At 39.5% G+C, this 17426-nt stretch overlaps 1 protein-coding gene across 2 annotated transcripts in view; it reads right to left on the reverse strand.

Annotated features, from left to right (window-relative positions):
- Window positions 1-3178: 3178 nt before the first annotated feature.
- Window positions 3179-17426, reverse strand: part of RALA (v-ral simian leukemia viral oncogene homolog A (ras related)) — an 85896-nt gene continuing 71648 nt past the window's right edge. For both annotated transcript variants that reach the window (XM_011972680.1, XM_011972685.1), the window contains 2 exons: window positions 14147-14321; window positions 3179-5167 (listed from right to left, as the gene is read on the reverse strand). In XM_011972680.1, the coding sequence (XP_011828070.1) occupies window positions 5045-5167; window positions 14147-14321 (298 nt within the window). In that variant the 3' untranslated portion in view covers window positions 3179-5044. The remainder of the gene's footprint in view (window positions 5168-14146; window positions 14322-17426) is intronic.

Consider the following 17426-nt stretch of genomic DNA (forward strand, 5'->3'; position numbering starts at 1 on the left):
AAAGACAAAGATGACAGATGCTTTTTTTTCGATGGGGTCTCACTTTGTTGCCCAGGCTAGTCTGGAACTCCTGGGCTCGAGCGATCCTCATATCTCACCCTCCATAGGCATAAGCCACCACGCCTTTCTTTTTCTTTTTCCTTTTTTAATTGAAGCTCTGCATTCTAATTTTGGTTCTTATGTTACTCCTGTGATCTTGTGCAAAGTATCTTTCTTCTGATCTGTAAACTGAGGGAACGGCTTTTAAGGCGCCTTTTAGGCCAACTTCTAGGATTCTAGGAAAACCATCTAAATAGCTACCCATTGAATCCGTTGAATTTGACATTCTTTTTTGTAGTTGTTGTTTTTGAAATGGAGTCTCGCTCTATCACCCAGGCTGGAGTGAAGTGGCGCAATCTCTGCCCACAGCCAACCTCCACCTCCCAGGTTCAAGCAATTCTCTTGCCTCAGGCTCCCAAGTAGCTGGGATTACAGGTGTGCACCACCGCGCCCGACTGATTTTTGTAATTTTAGTAAAGACAGGGTTTCACCATGTTGGCTAGGCTGGTCTCAAACTCCTGACTTTCGGTGATCCACCTGCTTTGGCCTCCCAAAGTGCTGGGATTACAGGTGGGAGCCACCATGCCCAGCCCAATCTGGCATTCTTTACAAAGACCAGTCCATAAACAAATAAAATAGCTGGCATGTGATGATGCAGCTCTCAGGGCTGTAACCTGAAATCCACTTCACATCCTTCAGAGACGAGTTACCTGTCAGCAGAGGCTCAGAAGTTAGCTCTCATACCTGCTTCCAATTCAACAAGCACAAAAACTGTCTTTAGGAATATTTTCTAGGTACTATCTGCTTGCAAGCACCTAAATGCTTTTCTGCTTATTTTCCTTGGGGCTTTTGATGCGAGCAACCTTTTATCAGATATCTGACAGTTTTTCTATCAGATTAGCCTTGCAAAATTTCACGTGTCTCATATTCTCTCTTAAACAGATGTTAACTGTTCCTCCACCCTCTCCCCATCCCCATCAATGGTGTCTGGGTCCTGATCGAGAATAGATGACCAAATCTCACTTCCTCCCCATTTGCCATGCATCCACAGGCATTGTCTACAGTAGCTACATGCAGAACTGCTAGAGTAGAGGACTAAAACAATTTTGCAGTTAAAAAAATATGGGAGGAAAGCTCTGGGCTGCCAAAGGAATGCTGCCTTTTTACTGATATTATGGAAAAAGCAGAGTCAGGCCTGGCTCCACAGCTGAGCTCTGCACAAGGTTTTGCCTCTTGGCTCTTGATCCTCTTAGCAACCAGGCTGCAAGCACAAGAAGCCTCTTTCCCATTCACACAGCAACATCTGCAAGCTTTCAGTCATTCAACAGGCTGCAGCCCTGGGGAAATCTCGGGTGTTTCCTACTTTCGTATAGGCAATAACTAACTGTAATCTGAGCTCCATTCTGTTGCTTCTCCACTGTGCAGTGACTAATAAGAGCATGGACTCAGAGCCAGACTACTTTGCTTCCAATCTCAGTTAATAATGACCAGTTCTGTGGCCTTGGGCGAGTTATTCAAATTCTCTATGCCTCAGTTCCAACATCTGCAAAATAAGGGTTAATGGCACTATCTACCTCTTTGGGTTAAGTATTAAATTTAGATATACAAAAATACAGTATCTTGCATGTCAGGTGTACTGTTTGCTAATATTATATGGATTGACGATCATTAAGAAATAGGGGGCCTAGTTCAGCATAAGGAGAATGAGACAAACTCTAATCTTTTTGAAACTTCACTTCCTCTCCTTATACATGGGGTACTTTCTTCAGTATGAATCTCTGCAATTGTCCCTTATGCCTGTTTGTCCTTCACCTGCATATTCCCAGCCGAACCCAGAGCAGGCAGTTCATCAAAATCTATTGAATACTAAAGGCACAAAGACCTCTACTGACCTGCCATTCTTGACTTCCGACACCAAAGGAGGTTTTTTTTTTTTTGGTTTTTGTTTTTTAAATACAGTTGTGGTCTCACTTTGTTCCCGATGGCTGGATTGAAGTGACTTGATCATAGCTCACTGTTGCCTCAAAATCCTGGGCTCAATCGATCCTCCCGCCTCAGCCTCCCTCATAGCTGGGATTACAGGCGCATGTTAGTATGCCTGGCTAATTTTTTGATTTTTTTGTAGAGATGAGGTCTCACCATGTTGCCCAGGCTAGTCTTCAACTCTTGGGCTCAAGCAATCTGCCCACTACAGCCTCCCAAAGTGCTGAGATTACAGACTTCGCCTAAAGGAGACTTCTAACACTGGATTACTCTGAAACCTCTACAGAAATTTTAGTAAATGCTTTGATAGCTTAAGGTAGTAATACAAAGTTGCCAAATTTTTACGTTCTCACAAAATTTTGAGACATGACTTTCTAACTCATTCAGGTGAGCAAGACCATGTCTGGCTAATTTTTAAATTTTTTTTGTAAACGGGGCTATGTTGTCCAGGCTGGTCTCAAACTCCTGGGCTCAAGCAATCCTCCTGCCTTGGCCTCTCAAAGCGCTGGAATTACAGGTGTGAGCCACGTTGCCCAACCAGAGCACAGTATTTAACATCATACTCCATATTGGAGTTAAGAATGTGTACACACAATGAGATTTAAAATTATGCCAATTATAACTTAAACGTGCTCATTCTAGCACTGCTTATGAAAGTTATGCAATTAAAATGAACTGGATTTTGAAAGGTTGTGCTCAATATTGGGCCAGATTGTTTCTAACTTGCAGGCTATTCGATAGTTAATAAGCCACGCTTCCCTCCAGACATCAAACGTTGGCCCAAAGCTTGGTGAAATGGTACAGGGTGTCATTCCTCCCACAATTTGTGAATTGTCTCTGGGGGTCATTCTGATCAGAAAATGAATATAAAACTGTCACCTATTCATTCTAGAGTTTGGAGCATTCTAAAAGTAATGTACACATTTGTCATTTCATGGCCGCATAGAACATCTTCCATGCAGTTGTACACGAGTCCCTCCATTTCTGAGCCTTGATTAAATCTTAGCAATGCTGACACTATTATTTAGGAAATCTGGCATTACACAAAAGAAGTCTCCGAACTGAGAGCTCAAAAGATGTAGTTGTTTGGTAAAAACACCCGCGTTGATACATTTGAATATTACATGTTATATTGTAAACATCAAGTACCACCACAAACATTTTAAAAAAGGAAGTTTATTGGTCTTTAAATGGCTCAAATTGCAAATAAACAAATCGGGTAGTGGCATCAGCCTAAGACACGTGATGCATCTTTGTCAGTTGGCTTCATAGCACCTCAGTACCCAGGAGAGGAAAGGTCTCAAAGAAAAGTCACAATGTTAGTGGTTAGGACCCCTGGTTAAATAAGACTGCAATGAGTACACATGGAGATTGCTGGGCCCGCTGGCCAGTGTTACATTGGTAACTTGAATTCCGCACATGGCACAGCCTATGAGAAATACGAAATGAAAGATGTACATCTCAAACCCTTTATAAGGACAAATATTTAACATGAGAAGCTGGATGTAATATCTAAAGAGTGAGTTCCTAACTTTACGTACACACCTGTTACCTGGAATGCCTGAACACATCTTTGACCTGTTGAAATTAGGACTGAGAAAAAAGAAAAAAATACTTTGTTGAATCAACTGTCCTAGCCCCACTGCAAAGAGGGGGGAAAAAAATCTGACAGTGGCGTATTTCCGACTGAAATTATGTCCCCAAGTAGTGTGCCAGAATTCTTCCAGCAGGAGCACCACACAATGGTGACACAGCCTAATGTGTGGTCAGTGTGTGCCACACGTTTTCTGCACTATACCCAGGTTTGACGGCTTGATGTTAACTTCTGAAAATGTAGCTAGTGTTCTTCATTACACACGAACAGACAAGAATTACTACTAATAATTCCTGTATCAAATTGTAACTTCATGAGTATAAATTTAGAAATGAACAGATGGCAAGCATGAATATTTTCCCGAAGTGTTCTAGTGCAAAATGCATTAGCACTACTGACATTTTCTTCCAGCCACTGCTCCCAGATTAAAAACTTAACACTTACATGCTCACCACTGGCAGAAAGTGATTTCCAGGGACCAGCATCTTCAAGAAGAGGAGGGTTCATTCAAACATAACGTGCTGAATCCTCGCAGTTGAAAATTATCTTACAAGTATAGGCTGGCCCTTCACTTAAAATGACCTTGCAGTTTATTAAAAGCGATCAAAGAGCTCTGGAATCTTATTTTCAAGAACCAGAGTATGGCACACATTTTAAATTTGGACAGACTCCTAGCAGACAGTTACTTCTCAAGAATTTTCTATACAAAAGCTGTACTCCATGCTAGGCATATATTTTCTCACCAGTACACACGGGGCAGTGGACCCCTGGTGTCAGTAACACACCCAGAATGATATAACCGGGTATTTTTCAGTTTCTAAATTAAGGCATATTCAAAAAATTCCATGTACAAGTTTACACCACTTTTCTAAGTTACTCACCAGGTAACTAAAGCAGATTCACAGATGAATTACTCTCAGTTTAACTATATGCAACAACCATGCCAATAACTTTTCTTCTAAATTTTGCATAATAATGGTTAAAAAAAAGTGGTACAGTTTAACTATCATGTTCACAATTGTCATTTTTCAAGGCAGAAGACCAAGACATTTTAAAATGATATAAAATTTAAGCTTTATAATAAACACCAGAGGAAGTCGCCTTTCCTCCCACTCCCCACCCCCATCTCACCTCTTTATTTAATATTTCAAGAAAGACTGCCGAGAAACACAAGCTCACACGCTACATTCAGGACCATGATAAATGTAGGCAATTATGAAATAAGTTGAACTTTGCTTCTTGGTGAAGCCACATTAATTTCTTTTTTAAGTAAATTTGACTTTCATTGCAGTTCCAATTCATGCTTTTAGTGATATACAACAATTTCCAAAATGTTAAAGTAATTTCAGTCAATTAAGCCTTCAATGGCAATGCTTATAAATTATATTTATTAGTATGGTCAAGATAAGAAAGGAGTTTGGGCTTTGATTATAAAATGCAGCATCTTTCTCTGATTCTCTTGGCTAAACTTTTCCTCTTCTTTTTTCCATTCTTTTCTTTGCTGTCTTCCATCTTTCTCGCTCGAATTTCTCTCATTAAATCAAAAAATACCTAGAAAGAAAAAAAATAGGATCAATAAAGCAAACAGATATATGAACTTAGTACTTCTCCAAATCACAGCAGTAAACTTTGGGGATAACAGAAGTATAAATATTTAAGAGCTCTTGTTTGGAGTAGAGAGCGGAAAGCACACAACTAAAGCCTGATTCTCCCAGTATCTTGAAAAAAGGAGGAAACTAGGAAGTTTTCTGAATTACACTTTATGGTAAAAATGTTCATATGTAATAAAACCTGATCTTTCTGTTCCAGTTTTTGAGACGAAAATCTATCAAGTGCTACAAGGTGACGATAGCCCCAAAGATAAAACTCAATGGATTATACTGAAGTAGTTTAATAATCAATAAATGTATTTTATTAATTTATATTTAACAATATATGCTTAACTTTATATTTAATAATTTGGTATTTCATAACTTAGTTTCCTCAGCTTCATTTCTAAAAATGGAGAAAAAGCTCCATTTTTAGAAATGAAGCTGAAGAGATGGGTGTATGCTTTATCATCTTGATACCAGGCACTATGAAACAACTTTGTCTGTTACTCTTTATGTGCGAATTTATCAGTTTTTGTCTGATGTCTAGGAACTGGTAAATAATGAGATATTAGCATAGTAACTAAAAAAATTATGAGTATAACAATTCAAAGTTAAATTTCAATAAGAAATTCCTCTGTTCTGTAACACAGAAGGGTCTGGAAGGCTGCACACTCACACTCCACATAAACAGCTGAGAGTATATGATAAAAGGAGGAATAACTTTTATGATCACTTTTGAATTCTGGATTTAAAAAATAAGTTTTTACTTATAGAATTACAAAACCCAGTAAGACTAAAGATAAGCAAGAAATATGAAAGCGATAACGAGTGCTGTGAGTAAAGTGTGCGTATGTCATGACTGATGTGGCCTTTCCTAACACATCTCTGAAAAAAGCAACATACAGAATAGCAGATAGAGCACTACCTGTGTGCATGTGTGTAGGGTAGGAGTACACCTGTATTTGTTTGCCCTTGGACAAAGAACAATGAAATAATAAACCAAACCCTAATAATCAATTTTATTTTCAAGAAGAAGGGAGGAGGGTACAAGGAAGAGTGAGGCATCTCTGAGTATATCTTGTTATAGAATTTCTACTTTAGAGACACAGGTGGTTTACATACTCAAAAATAAAATTAGGCTGGGGCAGTGACTCACGCCTGTAATCTCAGCACTCTAGGAGGCCGAGGTGGGCAGATCACCTGAGGTCAGGAGTTCTAGAATACCCTGGCCAACATGGCAAAACACTATCTCTACTAAAAATACAAAAATTAGCTGGGTGTGGTGGAGGGCACCTGTAATCCCAGCTACTCGGGAGGCTGAGGCACAAGAATTGCTTGAACCCGGGAGGTGGAGGTTGCACTGAGCCAAGATCGTGCCACTGCATTCCTGCCTGGGTGACAGAGCAAGACTTAGTCTCAAAAAAACAAATAAAAAAATAAAATAGCAAATCCTAAAAATTGAAAATCAAATTTAAACAAGTAAGACTAGCCGGGCATGGTGGCTCACGCCTAAAATCCGGCACTCTGGGAGGCTGAGGTGGGTAGATCACCTGAGGTCAGGAGTTCAACACCAGCCTGGCCAACATACAGAAACCTCATCTCTTCTAAAAATACAAAAAATTAGCCAGGTATGGTAGCATATGCCTGTAATCCCAGCTACTAGAGAGGCTGAGGCAGATCACTTGAATTCAGGAGGTGAAGGTTGCAGTGAGCTGAGATCATGCCACTAAACTCCAGCCTGGGCAACAGAGTGAGATTCCGTTTCAAAAAACAAACAAACAAACAAACAAACAAACAAAAAACACAAACAAGTAAGACTGACTATATTCCAAGATGGTGACAGAGGAATTATTTCAAAGGTCTACAAGACATAGCATAGAAAGTACCTATTTTAGAATAGATGCTAGGGATAAAAATAGAAACAAAATTCCAACAAAACAATACAAAGACAAATCTTAAACTTTTTTTTTTTGAGAGACTCTCTGTTGCCCAGGTTGGAGTGCGATGACGCAATCTCAGCTCACTGCAATCTCCGCCCCCTGGGTTCAAGAGATTCTTCTGCCTCAGCCTCCCGAGTAGTTGGGATTACAGATGTGTGCCACCATGCCCGGCTAATTTTCGTATTTTTGGTAGAGACAGGGTTTTGCCATGTTGGCCAGGCTGGTCTCAAACTCCTGACCTCAGGTGACCTGCCTGCCTCAGCCTCTGAATGTGCTGGGATTACAGACGTGAGCCACCACACCCAGCCAAACTTCATTTTGTAGTTTGTTTGTGACAGCAATGTTGCTCTTTTGGAACTATTTTATATACACTGAAGACTAATGCAAGGGAGGAACTATGTTAATATAATTTAGGAACCAAGATTTTCAGTGTAAGAGAAAAGATATAAATACAAAATCAAAGATGTAAACATTTATAATGTTAAATTTGAATTGGAAATAACAACATGATCACATTTTTTTTCTTTTAATAATACCTATTTCCTAGCACTATTCACTAAAAAATGACAACACAATACCAGCAAGCAAATTAAGTAACTATGCTGTGGCTGCTAGAAACCATTCCTCCTAAACAGAACCTGAGTTCCTCAGATGAATGGCTGATTTCTGATCTGCAGCAAGAAGCATAAAATTTAAGTCAGAAAGCAAGGAAACTACCAGAGATGAATGGACTGAGTCAAATGGACATACGACCAACATGAAGGAGCATAAATGGTTAAAGGGAAAAACTGAGCATAAAACACACACACACACAGAGTACGCAACAGAATGAAACACAATGATGACATAAAACCCATGAATTCCTGCCCCGACTGGTTGTGACTCTATTTCCCCAGAGACTAGGAATTTCAGAAGACCTCTTTTTCAAGTCTCTGGTTAACTAGCTAGGACAGGAGGTCTCAATTCTAACTAAATGTAATCATTGGAATACTCCCAGTATTGCTTTCTAATGCAGATAAATCACTATGAAAAGGAAACTGGATGAAGGTTTAATTTCTGATTTTATTTTCAATTGAATTTTGTCTGTTTAACTGACACATATTCACAGAGTATACCGTGATGTTTTGATACATATAATGTACAGTGATAAGACCAGGGTAATTAGCACAGCCATCATCTCAATCATTTATTATTTGTGTTGGGAACATTCATTATCCTCCTTTCAGGTTATTTGAAACTATATATTATTGTTAAGTATAGTCATCTACAGTAGTGTAGTACACCAGAGCTCATTCCTCATATCTAGCTGTAATTCTGTATAATTTAACAAATCTCTACCTATCCCTCCCATTCCCGCCTCTAGTATTCTGTTCTATTTTTTACTTCTGTGAGATCAACTTTTCTAAGCTTTTACATATGAATGAGAACATGCAGTGTTTAACTGCCTGTTCCTGGCTTATTTCACTTAATTTTCTCCAGTTCTATCCATATTGCCTTGAATGACAGGATTTCATCCTTTTCAATGGTTGAATAGTATTCTATAGTGTGTATATATCATATTTTCTTTATCCATTCATCTGTTGTTGGCACTTGGGTTAGTTCCGTATCTTGGCTATTGTGAACAGTGCTGTAACAAACAAATGTCATTAATAGAAAAACAGCTGTATTATGGAAAAGTCTAACCATGGAATACTTTGTGGTTTTGAAAGGAATGTGGATACATCTATATGCGGTGACATGGAAGAGTTATAAGATTTGTCATAAAATTTTAAAAGCACACCACAGAAATATGCACTATATATACAGATATAAAATATGTGTGTGTATAAATATGCACAAATCCTATTAATACAGGGGAAAAACAAGCAAATGCAAACTTTCCCTTAGAGATGTGTATGCCTGCTTTTAACGTCTGGAAAGACACACCCGTGTTAGCACTGGCTACTGAAAGGCAGGGGAAGGGAATGAAATATGGGAGAAAAGTGACTCATTTTTCCTCCTTATGTTTCTGTATTATGAATTTTTCTTTATATAATAAGCATGTATCCATGTATTACTTGTACAATGAAAAAACCCAAATATCTTTTCCAAAAAATACAGTGTATTTCTACCAACATTCTTCCCTCAACATAAAACTGATTCTCTTGACATAATAAATCACACTCCCCCTTTGGACATCTGTTAATATTTGCTCAACTTCTTTCTGTTCTGCCAGAATGTTCCTTAAAATCAAGAGCAACCCTGGAGTCATGAATTAAGAACCAGAGCATTTAGCTAGGATACTAACAAGGTCATTGAATGAATCCAATGAGTACACAAGCAGGTTTGCCCAGATGTTCCTCGAGCCTTGGGGTGATTCCTCTGTGACAAGCATGGCCTCCTGAGATATGCCATGCCCCATCTCTGGTGGCTATGATACTTTTTCATAAGTAGATTTTAAATCTGCATCTTTGAAACTTCCACCTAATGGTCTATTTGGCATCCAGATGAGGATAAGGCATGAGCCAATGATCTTACGGAGAGCTAGCATTTGTTCTGCGACAAAGCACGACACGTCACAATTTAATAAAAGGGAGTAACACTTCCTATTCCTGAAAATTTGTGATCAGGCTTCTAGTAGTGGATGACATAAGAAATGGGAGATACACTAGCTATTCCAATCACTGTTTTGTTTTGTTTTTGAGATAGGGTCTAGCTCCATTACCCAGGCTGGAGGGTAGTGGTGTGATCTCAGCTCACTGTAGCCTCCGCCTCCCAGGGTCAAGCAATCCTCCTGTCTCAGTCTCCCAAGTAACTGGGACTACAGAGACATTCGCCACCACACCTGGCTAATTTTTGTATTTTTTGTAGAGATAGGGTTTTGCCATGTTGCCCAGGCTGGTCTCGAACTCCTGGGCTCAAGGATTCTGCCTGCCTCAGCCTACCAGAGTGCAGGGATTATAGGTGTGAGCCACCGCACCTGGCCCCAACCATTTTTCTGAGTAAAACAGTGAGGAAAGAATGTGAGCATGATATAACTAGAGTTGGCCAGACCCAGAGGCTGCAGATGCCACCACAAACCCCGTGACCTTGAGCCAGTTATGTAATCTTCCCATACCTCAGCTTCCTCATCTAAAAAGTGAGCATCGGAAGAGTATTTATGCCTCACATAATTAAGGATTAAATGGTTGGTACTTATCACAGTGCCTGGCTCTTATAAGTACAAACAAATATTAGCTTTTCTGATTATTAGATTATTTTCTCAGGAGAACCACCACGAAGACAAGTATAACCTAATCCCGGAAATTGAATAGTTGCTGCAAATGACTTTTACGTAGCCACTGAGGTACTTTATCTGGTAGCCACTCCGCAGGATGTAGCAGTACACGAAATTACATTCTTCAGTATGGATTTCCACCTCGCTTTACAAGCAGCCTCGTTTAATGTAATTCTGTTTTGGACAGGTGACCACTGACTGCAGACTGTAGTATCTGAAACTGGCCACAGCAATGCTTCCTATGTGCTTTTTCAGAATCCTGCCACTCTTCATCAAGAGGTGAAGTCTACTGCCCTTCCTTCTCAACCTAGGTGAGACTTTGTGACTACCTCCAACCTGTAGAATGAGGTAGAAATAATGCTGCGTAACTTCAGAGACCATGTCATAAAAGGCTGTATGGTTTTTGCCTGGTTCTTCTTCTCTTGTGACACTTGCCCTTGGAGACTCTGCCCACTGTGCTGTGAGGAAGCCTAAACTAGCACATGTGGAAAAGGCCACATGGAGAAGCCCACCTGGAGAGGAACTGAGGCATCCTTGGATAACAGCCAGCATTATCTGGCTGAGCCAGACATGTGCGAACAAGCCTTCAGAACCTAACTTTAGGTATTTCCAGTGCCTAGACTTGAAGCTTTCAGCTGAGGCAGCAGACACTGTAGAGCAGAGCCAAGCCATTTCCACTGTGCCCTGTTCAAATTCTTGGCCACAGAATGTATAAGCAGAATAAAAGACTGTTTTACCCAGAAAGGTTTTGGGGTGTACTTTGTTATACAGCCATAGTAACTAAAACAGTCTTATACTTTTATTTTTTTGAAAAAGTGATACAGTCGTACCTCAGTATCTGTGGGGGATTGGTTCCAGGATGCCTGCGGATACCAAAATCTGTACCTACTCAAGTCCCGCAGCTGGCCCTGCGGAACCCATGGATACAAAAAGCCAACCCTCCGCATATGCAGGTTTCACATCCTGCTGTATTCTGTCTGTATCTAGTTGTAGACGCAGAGCCCAATGACATGGAGGGCAGCCTGCATGTGTGAAAAAAAATCTGCGCAGCTGAAATCGGTGTTGAGGGCCAAGTGTCCATGAATATGGCAAAAAGTTCACAAGGGTATTTACAGTGAAAAGTGCATAAACTGTGACTTAATTCTCTGGAGACAACCACAGGTACCAGAGTCTTACATATCCTTATGATGTGTACATAGATAATGTGTATGTATGTGTGTTTAAAACACATGGCAGCAAGCTACAGACCCCACTCTGTACTTTGTTTCACTTACTTTACAATTGAAGATCATTTGATATCAGCACATTTAGTTCTATCTTCATTTCTTTTCAATGGTTGGGCAATACTCCATTATTTAAACCAGTCCATTATTGAACACTTGGATATTTCCAGTCTTTTGCTTCTAAAACTAATGCTTCACTGACTACTACTGAACATACATGTATACGTGAGTGCATAATTTGTTCTGTATAATACATTTTTAGCACTTAAATTGTTGGGTCATAATTCTGATGGATATCACAAAACTGTCCTTCCATCAAAATGAGAGGTTCCTATTTTTCTATACTCTTGCCGACAGTATATTCTAGTCTCAACCTCTTCGCTTTTTTTCTCCCAAAGTGACGGGTAAAAAAAGGACATTCCACTATATTTTTAAGTTGTACTTCCCTTTTTATAAGAGACCGAACCTCTCTTCCAGTTCAAAGGCCATTTGTGTTTCCTTTCTACGACATGCCTGTTGCTGTTTTTGGGCCATTTTTCCTAGGTTTTTGGTCTTTCTCTCACTGTCCGTAAGAGCTGTGCTAATGCAGACACCATACTTCCCAGGCCTCTGATGCCAACAGATGATCACAAGGACTGTTACAATACAGCTTTCTATCTTGAACTGCCAGTGTCTGCATGTCTTCCCCACTCCCCTTAGGTTTAAGTAGTTTTTATAGTGTGTTCTACAACCTACTCGAGACATCAATTAGGAAAGTATATATATGCTATGAGAATGTTCAATGTTGCCTTTTAAAACCTCAAACACCCTCAATTTTAAAATATATTTTCATTAGCACTTTAAAAACATTTGCCCTACATATTGTCTCTTCAAATCTATAATTTTCTAATGACTTACTATAGGTCAGGCACAGGTTGGGGCATTTTACATATGTGATTTCATTTCATCTTTACAATAATCCTATGAAGCAGGTATTCTTGTTCCCATTTCCAAACGGAAGCTAACTGAAATACCCAAGCCCTACTTACTGTGTTCAGAAACCGTGGTTTCCAGGAAACTATGAAAGGGCATGCTATGGACTGAATGCTTGTGTCACCCCAAAATTCATATACTGAAACCCTAATTCCTTATGTGATGACAATAAGAGATGGGGCCTTTGGGTGGTAATTCTGTCACTAGGGTAGGGTTTTCATGATGGAATTAGTATCCTTCTAAGAATGAGGAGAGCTATCTCTCTCTCTCTGTCATGTGAGGATACAGCAGGAAGGTATAAGGAAATCTTGCAAATCAGGAAGAAAGCCCTCTCCAGAATCATATTGTCTAAGACCTTGATCTTAGACTTACCAGCCTCCAGAACTGTGGGAAATAACTTTGTTATTTAAGCAAAACACACACACACACACACACACACACACACACACACTTGCTCTAGCCCCAACCTTAGAAAAAACTAGTATCCTGAATAAAAATCTGTAGTACTCACTTTGTACAGATATGTTAGACCTAAAGGAATCTGACAATGTGCTAAAAAGTTAGTAAGTTTAAGACAGCAATGACACTGTCTTAAGACCTACAGCAAAATGACAGAGCAAATCTTGAACTTTTTTTTTAACCTAGTACTTTCTGGATCAGGGTTATAAATCTACAGGCACACGCAGCACTTGCTACAAGTGTAAATTCTCAGGCCCCATTCCAGACCAAATGAATCCAAATCTCTGGGGATAAGACACAAGAATGTGTGTTTATCAAGATTTACTGGCAGTTCTTTTGCCTATTAGAGCTTGAGTGGCACTACTGTAGAGCCTAGATACTTGCAGGATAAAGAGAGACCACACTTGGAGGCCTTTAAGATCCTGTGCTACCTCAGCCCAGTGGACAGTCTTTCTAGATACTGGACCTGGTCTAGGGTAGTGGGATGAAATGTACTTGCGGGTGTTCCACATCTGGTCTTCAGGAAGGGCCACTCTGAACAAAGTGAGAAGACAAGAAAGGAGGGCAGAGGGTTTCCTTTTCTTTCTTTCTCTTTCAGGAGAAAACAAAAGTTGAGGGTGGGGAGTGGAGAGTGGCAGGAGAGATTTTAAAACGATCTTATCTGGGGGCTTCTTCATCTTGGGTGGTATCCTTATTTTTAAGAACTTAAGTGGGGTTGGGTAGGCGTCAGGTCAGAGGTAAGAACGCTCAGTGCTGGAATCTTGGGACTCACACAATTCCTTCTAAATTATTCAAAGACTCAATAGGATAAGGGGGGAAAAAGGTCAAGAATGCCATCAGTGCTAAAAAAAAAAAAAAAAAAAGGTACATTTAGCTGCAGTGTCTTGTGTTTTAACGTCTCTTGGGAAGCTAAGGAGAAGGTGAACTAAAATTCCTAACATGTATCTGAGCATTCAGGGATGATAAAAATCAACATACTTTACATCTCTATTTGAAAGTTTCATAGACTCTCCAGACAAAAGAGAGCCAAGTTAAAGCAAACCAACCTATTTTAACATGATGCAGTAGTAAAGAGAGTCACGTGTTACCTTGTCAACATTAGCTCGTGTTTTAGCAGATGTTTCCACGTAGTTAACATTCCACTGCTCAGCTCTGTTTTTTGCCTCTTCTACAGAAACCTGCCTTTTATCTTCTAAATCTGATTTGTTACCAACCAGTAGAAAGGGAACATTCTCATCTTCTTTTACTCTTAAAATCTGCTCCCTGGATAAGAGAAAATGAAAAAGAAATAATAACATTATAAGGATAGTACAGAAAGTTCTTGTTTACCCCGTATCTAGTTTTCCCTATTGTTAACATCTTCTACTACTATGGTACACGAATCACAATTAATGAACCAATATTGATACAGTATTAGCAACTAAGGTCCAAACTTTATTCAAATGTGCTTGCTTTTTGCCTGATATCCTTTTTCTGTTCCAGGATCCCATCCAGGTTGCCACATGACATTGAGTTTCGTCATGTCTCTTTAGCCTCGAGTTGGCCATGGTAGTTCTCAGACTTTCCTTGTTTTTGATGACCTTGATAGTTTTGAGGACTGCTGGCAGGCAGTTTGTTGAATGTCTCTCAACTGGGATTTGTCAGATGTTTTTCTCATGATTAAACCAGGGTTATTGGTTCTTGGGAGGAAGATAACAAGAGAGTGCTATTCTTATTGCATCATATCAAGGGTCCTGCCAACTGTTTTTTAAAACCCAAATGTGCCAGAAATTACCGGAAGTCAGACCTCGAGCATAAATTTTGCATTGAGAGGTAAGTTATCCATTGTGAAAGTGTCATCAACTTTAAAGTACCATGGTTCTGCTCTTCCTAGTCATGTAAGTCTGAGCAAAGTACTTCTTACCTCAGTTTCCTCATCTATAAAATGGAGTTAACAATGATACATTCCTTATAAAGTTGCTATGAGGGTTAAATGTGAAGTACTTATAACTGCATGGAACAGTGTAAATATTAAAAAAATGTTATCTCATTAATCTACTGGAAGAAATGTTTTCTTATAAAATCAACAAACAAAAGGAAATCTGTAAGATTTAGGTTCACTAATTTGCTACCTTAAAAATGTCTCTCCTTTGAAATTATTAAGAGCTGTTGAAGCTATAGGAACATAAGTACAGTCAGCCCTCTGTATCCACAGACTCAACTAACTGCAAATAAAAAATATCTTTCAAAACCCCCAAAACAGCCAGGTGCAGTGGCTCATACCTGTAAACCCAGCACTTTGGGAAGCTGAGGCAGGAGGATTGCTTGAGGCTAGGAGTTCAATACCAGCCCAGGCAACATAGTGAGACCCCATATCTATAAAGAATAGAAAAAAAAAATTGGCCGGGTGTAGTAGTGTGCACCTGTAGTCCTAGCCACTCAGGAAGATCACTTGAGCCCAGGAATTCAAGGCTGCAGTGAGCCACGATTACATCACTGTACTCTAGCCTGGATGACAGAGTAAGACCCTGTCTCAAAAAAAAAAAAAAATCAAAAACCAAAAAAATGCCACAACAAAAAGTAAAACAAAATTTAAAATGCAGAATAACAACTATTTACCTACCAATTACACTGTATTAGCTATTAAAAATAATCTAGAGATGACTTAACGTACATGGGAGGATGTGCATAGGCTATCTGCAAATACCACACCATTTTATAGAAGAGACTTGAACATCCATGGATGCTGGTATCCACAAGGGGTCCTGGAACCAATCCCCCCCACCCCATACTGAGGGATGACTATATTTTACAATAAGAGAAAATGAGAAAATTAAAGGGATATTAGAATGGCAAATCAGCAAAGTACACTTGGTTTTGCAGGTCTTTTTTTTTTGTTTTTCCCTGACACCCAGGCTGGAGTGCAGTGGCATGATCATGGCTCGCTGCAGCCTCAACCTCCCGGAATCAAGCAATTCTCCCACCTCAACTTCCCAAGTAGCACAACTATACCACAGGCATGCACCACCATACCCAGCTAATTTTTTTTTTCTTTTTTCCATAGAGACGGGGTTTCACCGTGTTGTCCAGACTGGTCTTGAACGCCTGAGCTCAAGTGATCTGTCTGCCTCGCCCTCCCAAAGTGCTGAGATTACTGCAGTGAGCCACTGCACCTGGCTGCAGGCATTCTATAGTGATGCTTGAGAAATTGGGAAAAACCTTCTTCCCTTATTTTCAGATTATTCTATTCTGTGCTTCTTAGACAATGTTTCCTAAATACCACCACCACACTACTACCACTAACATTTTACTCAGTGTTCACAATGTGCCAAATACCGCTTTCAGGACTTTACATATTTTCTCATTTAATCCTTACCTAAACCTATGAAGTTAGTATCATTATTATTCTTGTCCTACAGATGAGGAATCTGATACACAAAGAAATTACGTTAACTTGCTCAGAGTCACACTTAAGTAGAACCAGGTCTGAGAAATCCAACTCCAAAGCACACAATGAACTTGTACATTAGATACCACGAGAATACAAAGGCAGACCTCCTGGATTTTAACTCTATGCTATTCCTGACTGCACGACCTGGGGCAAGCCACTTAACCTCCCTGCATTTCAGCTTCTTCATTTATAAATTTGGATGTCGCTTTTTAAAATAAAGTCAAATTTAAGACATCACTGTTTTCAATCTTATTTTATAGACTCCAAGAAAAAATGCTGGCAATTATAACTGTACGGTGCCATATCATAAGACATAGCCCTGAGAGCTGTTAAAATGTACATCTTATAATCTATGAAATCCAGTAGTATCTACCTCACAGTGTTGTTTGAGAAACTAGTTTATATATGTGAATGCTTAGAACAGTCTGGCTCCTGGTAAGTGTTGCATGAGTATGAGGTAGTGCTACTACTATTATTACTTCATTCACTTGATTACTCATGATGTAGCAAACATTCGAATACATTCAACACTCAAAGGAAGTTCTTTGGAACTGAACTCTCAGTTCTTCTAACGTGAATAGACTATAGGCTGCACAGACTATGGGTCACAGAGAAAGTAAACTCCATTCTTCACTGATTTGTATTTGTCTTAAACATCCTTTTAGAAAACAAAATGCCAAATAAGCATGGTATCTGGGTGATGCAGGCTAAGATGTACAGCACTACATAGTGCTATGATGCTTCCTACCACTCACATGATTTCTTGCAAAAACTATGTCAACTTTCACCATGATTACTATTAAATATATGCAGTACTTGTGAAGAGGATTTTGGCCAATCACAATCTTTTTCTAGGGCGTGCTGTGACTTTCTTAACCAGTTTCCTTTGTGAATGAGGACCTGAATGCTGTTCTTCTTCTTCTTCTTCTTTTTTTTTT

The sequence above is a fragment of the Mandrillus leucophaeus genome, unplaced genomic scaffold (assembly GCF_000951045.1).
Source record: "Mandrillus leucophaeus isolate KB7577 unplaced genomic scaffold, Mleu.le_1.0 Scaffold100, whole genome shotgun sequence".
Classification (NCBI taxonomy): Eukaryota; Metazoa; Chordata; class Mammalia; order Primates; family Cercopithecidae; genus Mandrillus; species Mandrillus leucophaeus.